The sequence below is a fragment of the Procambarus clarkii genome, chromosome 67 (genome assembly GCF_040958095.1).
Source record: "Procambarus clarkii isolate CNS0578487 chromosome 67, FALCON_Pclarkii_2.0, whole genome shotgun sequence".
Lineage (NCBI taxonomy): Eukaryota > Metazoa > Arthropoda > Malacostraca > Decapoda > Cambaridae > Procambarus > Procambarus clarkii.
The window spans coordinates 22,930,083-22,948,028 of record NC_091216.1 but is presented as its reverse complement, the minus strand read 5'-3'; the positions used below and the strand labels follow the sequence as shown (position 1 = coordinate 22,948,028).

The 17,946-nt window shown below is 39.3% G+C and overlaps 1 protein-coding gene and 1 long non-coding RNA gene across 2 annotated transcripts; one reads left to right on the top strand and one right to left on the bottom strand.

Annotated features, from left to right (window-relative positions):
• Window positions 1-1,140: 1,140 nt before the first annotated feature.
• LOC123753165 (ATP-binding cassette sub-family G member 5) lies at window positions 1,141-17,946 on the bottom strand. The gene is made up of 13 exons (XM_045735158.2): window positions 17,790-17,946; window positions 12,508-12,708; window positions 12,055-12,172; window positions 11,656-11,861; window positions 10,419-10,563; window positions 9,290-9,416; window positions 8,940-9,085; window positions 7,575-7,785; window positions 6,950-7,067; window positions 5,415-5,508; window positions 2,468-2,606; window positions 2,039-2,242; window positions 1,141-1,756 (listed from the first exon to the last, which is right to left on the bottom strand). The coding sequence occupies exons 2-13, from the start codon at window positions 12,559-12,561 to the stop codon at window positions 1,396-1,398; spliced, it is 1,923 nt and encodes a 640-aa protein (XP_045591114.1). The 5' UTR covers window positions 12,562-12,708; window positions 17,790-17,946; the 3' UTR covers window positions 1,141-1,395.
• LOC138355452 (uncharacterized) lies at window positions 2,613-15,281 on the top strand. The gene is made up of 4 exons (XR_011223934.1): window positions 2,613-3,224; window positions 6,167-6,289; window positions 8,758-9,120; window positions 14,790-15,281. It is a non-coding gene; the product is annotated as an uncharacterized lncRNA (long non-coding RNA).

Below are 17,946 nucleotides of genomic sequence, written 5' to 3'. Positions count from 1 at the left end.
GATGGGGGAGATGATGATGTGGTGCCCACAATAATCAGTACTGTATACCTAGCTAATATGTATGATAAAAACCTTATTTTATGCACAATCTTGAATTAGTTTTGTTGGCTGGCTATACAGTAGTTAGCATTCAGCAGAACATTTGGGAGGTGTCAATACCTGTATGAGATGGGCTTAGTTCATTTATTATGCACCCCATACTCTGTACAGAAGCGGAGAGGCTAGAGGCACAAAAGTAGCTTAGGAAATGGACCTCAATGTAGTATTCGTTTAGACAGCGAAGTTAAATAATTATTAATGTTGAAATTTTCTTACAGCTACCCCACATGGCACCTACCATGTCACAGCAATGGGGCTCGAGTGCTCTGTTCAAGCCCAGCAATGTTGGTGGGTTCCTTCAGACACCTTTTGGGGTAGGGGGAGCAGGACCAAACCTGTATGTAAAAATGTATAATCCCAGTTTCCCTTTCAACTGTAAGGTGAGCATACCCATCAGGTGCAGTTCTAGGGAGCCAGCAAAACAGTTGGTTCAGAGAGGTATGACAGAATCAATTAGCGAGCAGGCAAAGCCGGACTTTGGTGGGTTGATATTCCTACCAGTCTGGGGGTTGCCACTCGCTCTCCATTAGTTACCTACATAGACTCTCCCTGTTACCCCTGGGATCACTCGAGTAATTATACCTTCCTTTGTTGCGCTGCCAGATGGATAGGGGACTCAGGGAAGTGAAATTTTGTTATACTGCTGTATTTTTTTTTTTTTTTCTTTTCAGACTATTACAGCTCCTCTGGAAAATGTTTTCCTTATGGAAGGAGAGCCCTCTGCTACAAAAAGGTACCCAACCAAGAACATTACTTCTACCACATCCCCAAAGCCAGTAGAAGGGCTTCATAAACTTTACTTGCCAGTTGCTTGGTAAGTATGCCCGCAGCATTAGTGCTGCATTCTCCTGAGTACGAATAATTTTGACTCCTTTTTGATCATGCATCAGTTTTGTATCATATTTTGTGAGCTACTAAAACAGTCCCATAGCTAGATGAAAGCTTAGTGCATATTATCTTATAAGCATAGAATATTCAAAGGCTAAAAGTCACTATCTGACCTCATAAAAAGTCATCAAGGGGATAAAATTTTACTCTCCATTAAATGTTTTGAATTTTATATTCTTTTAACAAACAATATTGTAATGCAATACATACCTCCTATTGTTATTGAAAATACCACCAGAGCTTGTCACAATTTGATATATTAATACTGTGCTGTAATGAGAAAACTTATTTTAGAAATTTATGCTGCAAACACATACATGATAGAAACGTGTAACCTATCTTGTGCTCAAGAAATAAATAATGGATGTAATTATTATTATTTTTTTTTTTTAAGTTTTGCACACATCATTAATCTCTGAATTTTGACTTAATAAAGGAAGGCAGTGGCACTAAATATAGAACTAAGTTGAGCAGAAACATTCCACCAAAGAAGGCAAAAGAAAGACCAAAGTTGGACCAGAGATCAAGATCTTGACGACCGAGATCGAGACCATTGTCGGGGAAGTGATAGCGCTCCAAGAGGTAGTAAGTGCCATTTCTGTAGCGGCAGCCGTACTCAGCATTGTTGTCTGGGCAGTCGGCACTGGCATTGACAGGTAGGTTGGGCAGTTTATCAAGAAAGACTTGTTCATGCAAGACTGCAGAGGCGTACCTCAACACTATCACATGGCCCAGGTAGTATAACCAGTCAGGAAGATGCACCAGTGACCTAAGTGATATTAAATATTACAAATTATATACTAATATAATACTGTATTACACATTACATAATATGGCAAATTAAAAAGTAATTTAATAAAATTGGAAATACATATTTCTTATGGTAAAATAGTCTATCCCAATGTGTTTTATAGTACAGTTTTATAAAAAAAATTCTCCTCCCCCCCTACTCTCAGCACTTACAAAACCCTCCCATCTGAATCATGTACAAATTTATTAACAGTTTTGTAAAGATTAAATATGATAAATTAGGTACCAGGTAAATACTAACCTTAGTGAAGCAGAGGCCACGAGGAGGTAGAAGGTTGTAAGAGCTACGGAGATGGCACCAGCTGAGTACGAGGACTTGACAATCATCATCAGAGCAATAGTTTGTTGCTCTACAAATGCCCACACTGCCCATAGCACTGACCCAAATATTGCCCAGCCCAACCAGTCTGTGCCAGACACCTCGGTATCATCCAGAGACAGACCGCTGCACAGAAAGAATGTGAACGATGATCAGAAATGTACAGTATTTACTCTATAAAGGATAAGTGGCAATACTATATACATGCCAAAGTTTCCTAATTTAGCAAATTACTTGCAGGCAAAAATAGATAAATACACATACATTTTAGCTATTTTTGCTGTATTCAAGCACTGCCCCCTAACCTATCTTTGGCCCTCTGTACCTTACTGCCTCTACACCAGCACTTACAAATAAACAATAGCAGAGGCGATCATAACACTGATGTAGGAGACAGGAAGAGTGAAAAGGTTGTAGCTCATAATGAAGAGTGGTCCTCGGTAGAGCCCCTCCCGTGCCTCATGATAGTATCGTGTCCGGTGCTGCGCAACTGCCAAATAAAATAATTACCAATAAAAAATAATAATAATGGCTACTGTATCCAGAACCTGCATGAAAAATATCTAATGAAAATAAACATTAGCAGTAAAAAATTAACAGGTGAAATGCCAAGGTGATGAAATTTGAACCTTGGCCAACATTGATATCACATGTTGAATTTTATTACTTTTTTATATGTGCAAATTAAACAAATTAAATCACTAAAATTAAATGCCCCTTTCAGAGCAGCATTTTGGTAGCTACCCTATGACTCGTGCCACTGGTCTCTGTAGGAAACAAACATTGTATTAGGCTCTTAGTGACTATTTCTCAAAAGAAGATACACCTTTTCAAATTGTATTGTCCTTCTTCTCAAGGAAAATGAATTACTGTGGCGAGCATACCTAAAGCAACCCAGAGGTAACTGCCCATCATGACAAACCCTTTAAATTACTTCAAACAAATCTTGACAATTCAAGATTCGACAATATTTAATCTGAAAATTCTGAAGACCTAACACCCTGCTACACCGACCACCAATCAATGGCAATACAGTATTACTGTGGCAATGTTTGGGAAAAAGAGCAAGCCTCAACTTTACACCCAACTCAGCCAAGACAACGCTCGGGTAAGGAGGGAAATAAAGGATGGGAGCAGGGAGCTAATAATGCTCAGGAGCTAAGAAAAATTTCATTTCACTAGATGCTTTATTTCTAATCAAGGCTCGCTCTGTAGCTTATAAAATACTTTCTTGTCACCCAGTGGACACAATATCCAAGAATAACAAATTCAAAGTTCATTAAATGTTAAACATTGAATTAATGTTACTCTTGGATATTGCACCCACTGGGACAGTGTCAAGATAAACTACTTTAGACACTAGTAATAAGAATGGGAATTTGCTCATGGAAATTAGTGTCTTTGCAAGAATGTACCAATTAACTGTCTAATCTGTATCGATAACTTATACAAATATATACAAGTACATGAAAGAAAGTACTGTAAATAAATAGGACAGCAAGCTATTGTGAAGTATCCCATTGTGACGCACTGATGATAAGATCGAAAGACCTGACAGCCCTCAGTCTCTTGGCCCTCCAGAAAACCAGGGCCCTATAAGGGAAGTGTATAACATAGCATGTATATAACTCATCTTTGCTTTCATAATTTTTTCTAGTTATATTTTTTCATAATGAATTTCTAGTTTGGTTAAGTCGCACTCTTTGAATATCAAATAGGTATTTGTTTCTGGTGTGGTGCCCATGGGTTCTGTTACAACCTTCTAGGAACCATTTAAGGTCAGCATTGGGATTACAGTTCAGAGTTTTAAATATATAGAGTACACTTGAGAGGATGTGCAGTGACTTCATATCTAACATATTCAAAGATTTAAGTTAAAAGGAATGCAGCCTAAAGTCCATCAAAGATATTGAACCACAGTAACAGGGCAATAACAGGAAGTGTTATAACATGAACACAATAACCCAAGTGATTACACAGAAATCACAATAGCGTGATACATCAAATGAACAAATCCACAAGAGCCGGACGAAGGTTCGAACTCTCATCACGGCCCTTGTTCATTTGTACAAGTGTTCATCTTATAAATTCAACTCGAAGGCTAAGGTTAGGAGACAAAGTCCCCATAAATACTTATTAATAATTTCTAGACCCAACTTGAAAGGAGTCGGACTAGCTGAAGAGAGTCACCAGTAACTGTTGGGGCTCACAATTGGTGCCAGGAAAGATTGCCACACAAAGAATGGAGAATCAAACTGAAAAGTGTGTAGACACAAGTATAGTGGAAACAACATTCACAAAGCAGACTCCTGTGCAACATAATAACATTTCCAAGAAACATTCTAAAACTTCTCAATGGTATTTTGACTCTACAGTCTCTTGCCGCCTGATGCCAAAATCACCAGACAATAGTACTGCCAGCTAGTGGTATTTAAGTGTAGCTAGGCGTTGGGTCTTTACGATGTTTCGGAATGATTCTTGTCAAGCCTCTAACGGTTAAGGTTTATCAGGAGTCTTGAGAAATTTGAAGGGTTGCTGTCTCTCATAGCAAGCAGTTATCTGTTAGATTGAGGAAAGATTTCCATAGAAATTTCTGCCCTGTTACAAAGGGAAGGGGGGGGGGGACAAGAGGATTTTAAATACACAAAGAAATCACATTAACGTGATGTGTCAGAGTAGTAGGAACCATGAGGATGATTCGATATCCTCCTCGTGGCTCCTTTTGATTTTCATAAGATTTTAAATGGTACTTGTGCTATTGGAGCACGAGGCTACTCAAAGCCTGGCATGATGCTTGTGCCATACAAAGACCAGAGGCTAAGGTATGGCAAGTTACTGAAGTGTCAGCGCACAGAGAGGCAATAAAAAATTTAGAGCTTTAATGAAAAATAAGAGCCGAGTGAATAAAAATTTAAATTCGTGAAAACATTCACATTTATAAACGTTTTTATCTACTCCCAGATGGGGTGGATAGTGGGCATAAATTTACATGTCATAATGAACAGTTATATCATCATACTGTACATTACGTATTTTTAATTTAAATTTCAAGAACTTGGGCTACATGTATTCTCACTGCCATTTCAAAGTAATTATATCCATGAGTCTAGTAAAAAAAAAACTAGTTTAGTAAGCCGAATGATTTGTTACCTGGTCCCTCATGTCTAACAATGTTGAATTACACCTGATAAACAAATTGACAAAACTTTAAGCAAAATTTAAGTTGTCAGAAAAGTAAGAATTAACTTATAGGAAAGCACTGCTGATTTGGAGAAGAACAAAAATACACAAGACTAACATGTCTTAGATGTGGCAGCTGTAGCAAGGAAGGCTGTCCCAGCCAAGCAATTGAAAAGCAACCCTCCACGACTCTGGAATGACCGCTGGAAAGGCTGAAATAGGAGGGGATTGTGTCAGTCTATCTTCAGTATCAAACTGTAAGGGAAGGTAAAAAAGAATGGAAAAATGCAGAAAGGTCAGTAATATAGTACTGTATTGTTCATATTAAAACACTGTAAATGTACTAGTGCAGCAATTCTCCTTATATGAAACTAATACTTACCCCCAAAGATATAGAGCCTAAAATATGTAAACCCATTTTTTTATATATTGTAACTGAAGTTCACTTATGCAAATATGGTATAGAGTATATTAGTGAAACAATAAGCAAATCCTAAATAAACATAATAAAATGACTACCATATAATGTGATATTCTCATAGATATCTTTCCATACACTGCTCAAAAGATTTTCTCAATCTTAAATGTAAATACTTACATGATTTTTGTATATTTCTTTTTATGATTATTTGTAGCCAAGTTTAAAATTTGGCTTGGATAAAACTGTTAAGAATAATGGGGGGTGACCTTTGACAAGCTGATGGCACCACTAGTGATAGTGGCTGTCAGGTATATTCAAGTAACTATAATTTAATCGGCTCAAGTTTATACGCCATTGTGTAAACAATTACGGTATATATATGTATAAAAGTTGAAGAAATTTAAGTACACATACTATAATACCATATAAATAATTGTTAACTATTACAGTATACAGTGATCGACTTGAGAATGGTCCAGGATGGACCTAAACGTCATCGTCCCTTCACCTTCTCGTGTGTGGTCTGGTCAACATACATTAGCCACATTATTGTGACTCATCGCCTGCACATGGTACACAGTATTATAATATAATATTATTTATAAAATTTAAAAGAGTATCTGATTACAGTGATTGTACAGTAGGTATTTATATTTTTATAATAGCCACTAATCACATACACTGTACACAGTGTTTCAGGCAAACATTAAGATTAATGTGTTTCCGTTAGTATTAAGTATACATCACTGTATTGCCAAAAAATGTACTGCTGTACGAAGATGCAAATTGACGTATGTGAACATAAACACATTAACAGAAATTTACAAATAATAGCTTTCTAGATAGATACTTCATGCTAAAGGGTACACACTACTATATTTTGGATTGTATAAATTAAGTGGTAAATGTTACAATAGTACATTCACAATATCTAATGCTAACAATAACAGCAAAGACAACTGGCCTAATTAAGATAAACTATGCAAGAGTGATTCTTCTTCAGTGTAATGAAATACCCATTTGTGGGTAGCTTCTCAGTAATGTAAACAAGAACAAGCTGTACATATAATACACAAATAAAACAAGATAAATTACAAGAACAATATGAATTGTATAGCTATACAAAACAAGTATAGTACAACAATTTCAAACCTCAAGAACTTAATACAATTATATATAAAACTATTTGCTTGATCAAACCAAAGCTCCCTGACACAGATGAAACATCTTACCTCAAGTTGCCAGTAAAAGTTCCAGAGGAGAAAGAAAAATGCTGGCAGCAAGAACATCCTGAAGAAGAGCTGCTCAACACCAACGTAGCTGCAGGGGAACATCATGGTGTAGTCTCGTCTGCAGAATATGAAATACTTAATGATGATGCAGAAGAGGAAGGCCAAGTCAAGAAGGCTGTATTATTTCCTTGGTTTATTATTAGTCTCCCTGGTCATACCATTCAGCCAGACCCTCTGAGGAATCGCCCCATAAAGGCTCACTGACTGCACTATTTAGCAGGCTTTTACTAACCAGCAACATCCTCAGATTACTTTTTGCAGATGTTTTGTAAAATAAAACCCTCTTGACTACACTGTCAAGCGGGATCCCCTACCCCATGATTACACTGTCATGCAGGATCCTCTACCCTATGATTACACTGTCAAGCAGGATCCCCTACCCTATGATTACACTGTCCAGCAAGACATTCACTAACAGGATCCCATGACTAGCTTACAAAGTAGAATCATTTGACTATACTTTAGTAGGACCCTCTCAACATGACAACATTATCCAACAGAACAACAGTACTACTTAGCTCAAAACTATGACTATATTACCCAACAAAACCCTTAGGTTACACACCCCAAGAGGGCCAGCATGGTGGAGAAGATTCCTGGTCTGCCATATGCAGATAGAGGCACCTTATGTTCTAAATGGTCAACATCTGGAGATGGCCCTGAGTATTTACGATAAGGTCCACCCTCGACCTTGAACTTTTCCACCAGGGCAGCAATCTGGTTATTGGAGTCAATGAACCGCTCTCTTGAGCGGCGGTCCACTGTTGACAGACACACTACAGAAAGAAAATGTCATTTGGTAAGTCCAAAATTACAGAGTAATGAAAGGGCTGAACATGAGGAATAAATGTAGTTTTACAATCTGCCCAATTTAAAGCATGAAACAATGGTTTAAAATTGAATAAGTTTAGATTTATAAAATAGGTAAATACTGTACTGGTTCTAAAATAGGGTTACAGATCTGTGTAACAAGTTACCAAGTACCGTTATAAAAAGCAAACACTTTGAAAAGTTTCAAGCATCGGTTGGATTAGCACATTTACCCAAGGGCCCCCATTTGTAGTTGCCTCAATGGGGACAGGAAGTGGTTGCCCCTTGTGTGGATTAGGCTACATAGTCTTGTTTTCCCAGCTTGGAGCCATCTTTTGATAATTACTTGTGTGGGTTAGACTGAACCTTTTAAAGATTGTTGTTTAATTAATATCTTCCAATTTATTAAGTATTTTAAAGGTCTCGATGAGATCAGCCCCCTCATGTCTGATTTGTAATGGTGTTAGTCCTCTGGCCCTCAACCATTCCTGGTATGAGAGTTGACTTAATTCTGGGATGATTTATTGAATTTTCTCTAGATATGTCCTTCTGAACGTGAGAGCTCCATACTTGGATTCAGTAGGCCAAATGGGGGGGTGCACCTAAGACTTGTACATTTGTATAACCATTTTCTTTTTCTTGAAGTAGAAAGTTCTTTTGATTATTCCTAAGGTTTCGGTGTCTATTGTGTTTTTCCCTGCAGGTGAATTTTGTAAATAACTCAAGATTGTAACTTGCTTAGCTAAATGAGTTGTGGGGTTCAGTCCCTGGGCCCATTATGTGCCTCTGTAAACCTTTCCACTACCACCCACAAGATGGTTATGGGGTGCATAATAAATGAACTAAACTAACCCTGCAGGTCAATATGCCTTCTGCACATTCCATATTTCTTATGTTCTTGTAGTGCCACAAAACTTAAAACATTTTAACATTTGCAGAATCCCTGGAGGTGGTGTGGCTTGCTGTTGACTGAAGATTGTCAAGCTATATAAGAAAAGAAAGCAAGTAGGATATAGTTATGTGGTCACTCTTATCTTTATGAGATTTTGGTGACACCACTTACTCCAATCTGTAACCAATATCTGAAAACAATATTGCAATACAAATATACAGTACTTACAGTAATACATAAGTGGATTTTCTAGCTCCGGGCAGGGAAAGCCAATACTCCTGAAGTAATCGATCATGTGTCTAGTAGAGCCAGTGTACACCACATCACCAAGACACAAGTATGTCACACGGTCCAGGAAGGGCAGGATGTCTGACCTATCATGGAGCAACCATTACACAATATAATTGAGGTAAGTGGGCTCATGGAGATGGATATTGTGCAAATAGCATGTAAATATGAGACATGAAAGATAGCAATGAGTTGAAATTTATTATAACAGATGTACAGTACTGTATTTGTTTAGGTATACAGAAAAAGTGAGAAGTATGAAATGAGAGAAAGCCAGAGAGGGAACTGACCTGGGCTTCTCCATGGTAATAATAATGATGCGATTATACTTCTTGGCATGGTTACTGAGGATGGAGATGACGAAGTAGGTATTGAGAGGGTCAAGCCCCCACGCTGGCTCATCCAGCAGCAGCACCACTAATACACAAACATATACATGGGTTGAGAAATTATCCTTTAGTTTATTGGGTAAAAGGTTTGAGATATATTCCATAAATCTACTACCTTGCTATATAGGCATAATGGCTTGACACTTTCTCCTGATAGTCCCCTTCCCTTCTGACAATATGACAGCATGGCCACTTGTGTGTACATGACAACCCGTTCTCGCAAATTCGTAAAGTCAATATTGACTTATTAACTACGTGCATAGGTGATATACTAAACATAATAGATACCCTTAAAAAGATTCATAGAAAACACCGACCTTACCTAACCTTGTTAGTATCTTAAGATAAGCATCTTATTGCTTCGTAATTACAATTATTACTTAACCTATACCTATTATAGGTTAGGTAATAATTGTAATTACGAAGCAATAAGATGCTTATCTTAAGATACTAACAAGGTTAGGTAAGGTCGGTGTTTTCTATGAATCTTTTTAAGGGTATCTATTATGTTAAGTATGTCACCTATGCACATATTTAATAAGTCAATATTGACTTATTAAATTTGCGAGAACGGGTTGGTACATGAACAACAATACTAAATTCCTACATTACCATTGAGCTCCACATGCGTCACCTAAACTTGAAACGTAGATCTCAGTCAACAGAGCAACTGAAGCACCAACTATTACAAGGGTCGAAGTAGTATAGTCGGGTTCGTTCTCGACGCACAAACAAGAATTCTGGGTTCGAATCCCAGTCTGGACAGAAATGGTTGGGCACATTTCCTTTCACCTAATGCCTCTATTCACCTTGCAGTGAGTAGGTACTCAGGAGTTAATCACCTTGTTGTGGGGGTTGCATCCTGGGCAGGGTCAGTAATGCGGCCTTGGGGATGGTGGGGGGGGGGCTCGATATAAGTTTACCGTGTATGAATACACTCTGGCTTCCTGTCCCCTGACACAATGAATTATTAAATTATTATTGTCATTGTATTATTATGAGTCACAGATAGGTGAGGCTCTATACTCACAAGGATCCTTAATGAGCTGGACGCCGATGACGAGTCTGCGGTACTCTGAAGGAGTGAGCTGCTCCACTGGTCGATTGGCCACCTGAGTGAGAGCCAGATCGGCCAGCACCTGCCGAACTCGACCACTCCGCATTGAACTCCCAATCTGAAGAAGGAAAAGTATCATCAACAGGTGAAAAAGAAAAGTCGGCCAGCAAAATAATGGGTGGAAGGAGAGTCAATAAATTTGACTTGGTGCCACACGATGCACACCAAAACCACTGTTTCCCAACTGATGTAAGGAAAAACCAGGCAACTATGACATTCTAGTCTGAATGGCTTAGTTCACACCACATTGATCATGTAATTAATCTTCTTTAATCTTCTTTATAGTTACACAACCATCCCAGTTAGACTTTCGTGCATAAGACTCCCTGTGGAGCCATTGCAATAAATAATGTCTCTGCAACAATGCTACATCACACACTACATTACATATAACAAAACTTGCAAGAAAATCAAACGTCACAAGAAATGTGTAACTTATATTAACTAGCTCGTATCACAAACTATTCTTGAAATTCAATACTCACAAACCCAACCGTTTGGCTCCTCTATATATACTTCGAAACTACTACTACTATTAAGAGCAATGCATTCAGACCTCGGTTTTGGCACTATTAAGAACACTGCCATACCTTGATACTGACACTATTAAGGGCAACACTGACCTTGATACTGGCACTATTAAGAACAACATGGACCTTGATACTGACACTATTAAGGGCAACACTGACCTTGATACTGGCACTATTAAGAACAACATGGACCTTGATACTGACACTATTAAGGACAACATGGACCTTGATACTGGCACTATTAAGGACAACATGGACCTTGATACTGACACTATTAAGGACAACATGGACCTTGATACTGGCACTATTAAGGACAACATGGACCTTGATACTGACACTATTAAGGACAACATGGACCTTGATACTGGCACTATTAAGGACAACATGGACCTTGATACTGACACTATTAAGGACACCTTGGACCTTGATACTGGCACTATTAAGGACAACATGGACCTTGATACTGACACTATTAAGGACAACACTGACCTTGATACGGACATTATTAAGGACAACACTGACCTTGATACGGACATTATTAAGGACAACACTGACCTTGATATCGACACTATTAAGGACAACACTGACCATAATACTGACACTATTAAGGTCACACTGACCTTGGAGCTGAGGGAGAGCTTGGCAGCATACTCAAGGGTCTGCTTGGCTGTGAGTCCCTCCAGGAGCTGTGTCCGGTGAGTGACGTAGCCGCAGGAGTCCTGGAAGAGGCGTAGCGACATGGGCACATGGTTCAAGAGGATCTGACCTCGGGTGGGCCCCTGTGCACGCCGAGAGATTACCTCCAGCAGGGCACGCTTTCCACTACCTAATGGCAGACGTGACAGCATCAGCAATCATGGAGGGGTTACGATGAAGGTCATTCGTCACAAATTCTATCAAATAAATAAACAAATCAATCTTACTGGTAATAAATAAGAAGGAAAGTACACAATTTAGATGGCACTGCGCATACTTTTACGTGGGGGAGAAGGGATAAGTCGACGATGGTCACCACTCACCCTTGGAGCCCAGGATGGCCATCAGTTCTCCACCGTGAATCTCGAGGGAGACGTCCTTGAGGATGACTCCAGTAGGTACATTTCCCACCAGCTTCTGCACACAGGACCCGGGCTCCACCTGTGTCAGTAACAAACACACGTGTTACATTCATCAAAATAGAAGTGATAAGGTATAATACAGTAGTGTGTGTCAGCATCTAACACTGAGGAGTGATGTATCAACATACAAATGATATTCATGCACAAACGTTTTGTTTGTGCATCAACAACATACAACAAAGTGTTACCAATTAAAGTGTCGGCTCAGAAACAACAACAAAGACTTTTTTTTTTTGTGTATGGGCAATGTACAATTTTTAGTGTATGAGGAGCATACGGACGCTGGTATAGTGGCAACATACAAGTGTTGGTGTATAAAGAAACAGAAATGCGATAAAAGACAGACACACTTACGGGTCCTGTGTGGAAGACGCTGATGAGCTCCAATACAAACTCGCTGCTCATCATTATGTCAGCTTGTTGGGGGTGTGGCTGTAGACACCAGCTTCACCTACATGTACAGAACTATTGTTGGGGGTGCGCTATAGACGTCCAGCTTCAGTATGTACTAATCCCACCAATCAGCCAGCCAGCCTCACCATCACTCATCGAAATCTATTATAAACACTAGTTAATTTTTGTATAAACATATGACACTTTCTTCAGCACAAACCAGAGGCGATTACTATTTTAGCTAGTAACATCTCCATCAATGACCACATATATATAACCAAGAGAGAGCTCAGACAAAACGTGTTTCGTTCGTGTGTTAATGGTGGCGTTTTCAATGTGCTTTTGTGTGGTGTGGTATTAAGGCATAAACACACACAAGATGACTTACACGACTACATGTACGCATAAACCACGCAGCGGTGCAAGGCACAAATTACCGTACAGCTGTGTGCAAGGTATATGAAAATGCATCCAGACACGAAAACTATTCAACCATGCAAAACAAATATGAACACAACAGTGCGCGCGCGCGCGCGCACACACACACACACACACACACACACACACACACACACACACACACACACACACACACACACACACACACACACACACACACACACACGGAACAATCAATCCCCTATGAAGCATCAACGCGTGATAATATAACCCTACACACATACGAAATAACCACAGGTGCGCAAATATCAAACTACAAGCACTACCATACGTGTAAATCAACAAGACACTTATGCATGGATAAAACATAACTACAGGCATCCATATACTGTAGTATGAAGGCTGTAAGTCTGTAAGAACGGGAGTCTTGGCCCACCGCCGTCCTCAGACACGATAATTGACAATCATGGGGTGTGGCATATGCCTACAGTCCTATAAATATTGTTTGGCGATATTATTAAATGGACTCATTTATCTTAAAGTAATTTGCTTAAATGCTTCTGTAGCTCTTGGGCCAGAACAGAATCCTTAATAACTACGCAAGCTCACTGCTGAATCACGTGTAGAGGGTTTCTTACACAGTTTACATCCAACACACATTGCTTAGTGAATCTAGGTCCAGTCTTATGCACGTAGTCAAACGTGTCCGTGGAGATTCCCCATGCATCCCCAGTAAGGCAACGGTTGATGGTAACATACGTGAATACCGTTCTAGTGGTTCTGAGTTCGGTCCCACCTTAACGGGCTCTACCACCTATTGTTATGCACAAGCTGCGTGGGAAATTAATGCTTTTACAGTACTTGTATTTGTGCGTACGCATGCACAAGATATTGGGCATGGACAAACTAACATGAGACCATCAATCTATAGTGAGCCATATGACTGTCTTGTACAGTTAAGACATGAATAGACTAAGTGATAACTGTACCTCAGTTGCCACAAACGCGTTTCATCCTGTGATTATCATTCGCCGTTAGCCAGCACAGGAAGATGTTTCCGGGTTGCGCAAGCATAGGCTACCCTATAAGGTAGGGCACACCCTCTCGTAGGGTACACCCTATTATATATATTCAAATGTCTCTATAATCTGATAAATGCTATTTGGTGATATTTTCTTAAATTAATTTTGTTAAAACTCACTATTTTTACTGTATAAAAAACACCAGACATGTATGTAATATATAAAGAATTTAATTAATTTTTATTTTCGCTGCAGCAGTATATGCTAACCAATTTAACTTACTCCACAAACTAATGGAAGTAGCCTATGTACCATTTATTATTTTTTTGGACAGACCCCAAAAAGGACAAATTAGCGTGCCGCTTGAGATAACGGAGGCTAGAGTGCTCTCAGGCAGGACGTCTGGCCACCTTCCTGAGTAAGCTAACAGTACATGTCAGCTGAGGGTGCGAACTACATGTCACCCCTCAACTGTAGTATTGACTATAGTTTAGAAGCTCCGCAGTCGTCCAGGGAAATTCTATCCCAAGGGTTGAGGACTACCTAGTAAACATTAAGTGGAACGCCGAAGGATAGGGCGAGTTAACTGAGGCCTGATTACAGCTTCTAGTTGGCATCAATTACCTCACCCTATCCTTCGGTGCTTCCTATGATTAAGGAGGTTAAGTGAATCGTAAAGTGAGATGAACCTATACTTTTAAATGTCCATGTTTCTGCATGTAAGAATTACGGGGTATTCATGCCCGTGCCACAACTTGTGTGTGGCTTAATCTTTATCAATCATGTAAGAAAAAAGGACCTATACGTCCACACCATCAACAGGCTGCTCACCGCAAATGGACTTCCGACGATGACGGTACCAGGTGATCTTCTCTCAGTTCCACCACCTGCGGTCGGCCCGGTGTCCAACCCCACAACCAGTCCGGTAACAGGGACGCCACCCACACTGACTGCCCCTGCCAACGAAGATATCACATCCAAAGACGACAAGGGACCATCCGAAACTCTCACAAGCAACACCAAGAGGCTCTCCAGAGCCACCACCGACGTCGACGAGAACGGCCTCGCGACCGACGACGAAGACAAGTACTTGCCATGTGCTGTTCATTCCGCCCAGCGAGTTCAATGGCAACGCACACACCAGACGAAAATTGGCCCACAGATGTAACAAGATAATCAGCCAGAACATATGTATGTCTGTCCACGCCCACACCATGAACTCTCACAGTGATCTGACAATACTGAAAAAAATATCGCGCCCCAGAATTCCACCGGAAATTCCCAGACAAATGCAATTCCTCGAAAAGGACAACAATCCTGATGTGGTACCAAACTACCGAGGTTGCTCTGTTCAGATATAGAGCGTCGCTTTGCACATTAAACTGCAACCTGACGACCAAACATCATGCGGGCCATAAACTGCGAGCGACCATGAAGATCCCATCCATCCACAGATCTCCAATATCAACTATTTTACTGGTAATGGTTCCAAAGGGCCTTTACTTACGGGCTATTCATGCCCGTGCCACCTTTTGGGTGGCTTAATCTTTATCAATCAATCAATCATGTAAGAAGAAGTTACAGCCTCGCTCCTGTGCCGGATATAAGTCCACTACGGGCTTACCATAGCCCGTGCCGCTACTTGGAACTTTTGTTCCGAGAAGCTGAATCTAAAACAAATGTCACATTGCTGACGAAACGTCGAACAGGTCAAATAGAAAAATTAAGTGATCTATGGCGTTTCTCTAGTAGATCTACGATCTAGTAGATCTAGATCTACGATCTAGTGTGATCTACTTATATACATTTTCTACTTATATTTATGTAGAATGGAAAATATTCACATGAAAAAAGTCACAATGCTGCTGTGTTTAATGACGTGTATTTATATAAAAAAATCCATATATATATATATATATATATATAATATATATTATACTATATACACACAACACATAGCAAAAGAATAGGGGTGGTAGGAGAAGAAAATGTCAGTGTTCAGTGAGGATCCACAAGGTCTTCTCTGAATACTCCTTATTTTCTTCTCCGAGGCTATGGGTCCCCACATTTGTATATAGTCTTGAAGTGGGTAGTATGTAACTTCACTGATGTCTAATCTTCTATTAGGTGATTAGACATCTAATCACCTAATAGAAGATTAGACATCACCTAACAGAAGATTAAACATCAATAATTGTATCTATCAATTATTTCGGTGTTGCTCGTCAAAATATCCCTGGTGATCGTCTCGTTGTGTGGGGGCGAAAAGATAAAGAACTTTGTAAATAAAAATATTATAAATAAAAGGTAAAAATGAACTTTGGAGAGTTATTTGTCCAACTTCCTGCTTCAGTGAAGAAAAACATAAGGAATATCGAGAAGATCCGTGCCTGAATCATAAATCTAAAACTTTGTCGTTTTCAACGAAATACATATATATATATATATATATATATATATATATATATATATATATATATATATATATATATATATATATATATATATATATATATATATGAACACTGCACACGAAAATAACTACTGTATTTCGATTTCCATCGAGTTCAAAAAATAATTATACTAATTTTATTATAATTCTCAATAACTAAGTTTTTTTTTCAACAAATATAACCAAGTTATGCCGTAAAGATTGGATCACTGTAATTACCTAAGTGTAGTTACAGGATGAGAGCTACGCTCGTGGTGTCCCGTCTTCCCAGCACTCTTTGTCATATAACGCTTTGAAACTACTGACGGTCTTGGCCTCCACCACCTTCTCCCCTAACTTGTTCCAACCGTCTACCACTCTGTTTGCGAAAGTGAATTTTCTTATATTTCTTCGGCATCTGTGTTTAGCTAGTTTAAATCGATGACCTTTTGTTCTTAACGTTCCAGGTCTCAGGAAATCTTCCCTACCGATTTTATCAATTCCTGTTACTATTTTGTATGTAGTGATCATATCGCCTCTTTTTCTTCTGTCTTCTAGTTTTGGCATATTTAATGCCTCTAACCTCTCCTCGTAGCTCATGCCCTTCAGTTCTGGGAGCCACTTAGTAGCATGTCTTTGCACCTTTTCCAGTTTGTTGATGTGCTTCTTAAGATATGGGCACCACACAACTGCTGCATATTCTAGCTTTGGCCTAACAAAAGTCGTGAACAATTTCTTTAGTATATCGCCATCCATGTATTTAAAAGCAATTCTGAAGTTAGAAAGCGTGGCATAGGCTCCTCGCACAATATTCTTTATGTGGTCCTCAGGTGATAGTTTTCTATCTAGAACCACCCCTAGATCTCTTTCTTTATCAGAATTCTTTAAAGATTTCTCACATAATATATAGGTTGTGTGGAGTCTGTGTTCTCCTATTCCACATTCCATAACATGGCATTTATTAACATTAAATTCCATTTGCCAAGTGGTGCTCCATATACTTATTTTGTCCAGGTCATCTTGAAGGGCATGACAATCATTAAAGTTTCTTATCCTTCCTATTATCTTAGCATCATCAGCAAACATGTTCATATAATTCTGTATACCAACTGGTAGATCATTTATGTAGACAATAAACATCACTGGTGCAAGAACAGAACCCTGTGGTACTCCACTTGTGACATCACTGACAGGCTAGACAAACCACCTTGTATCCCCCGGTACTATAGTGTCACCCTCAGCCAGGTAAACTATACTAACATAGACGTAAACTAACAGTATTCCATTCATAACTCCTCAGTTGAGTGTAAACAACGGGGCCGTCAAACACTGAAGGAAGCAACGGTAATTCCTACCTCACACCTCGGAGTGTAGTTACTATACTGCCTTACCGTTGATGTCAAGAGTGTTACCGGCGATTGTAGTTGCGTTTGCTAGTACATTATGAAATACAAGCGGATGTAAACATGTTTAGGTTTAGGACGGAAGAGCGCACCTTCCCCCACACCTGCTCGCGACGCACCTGAAACACGCACTCCTGCCGGACCT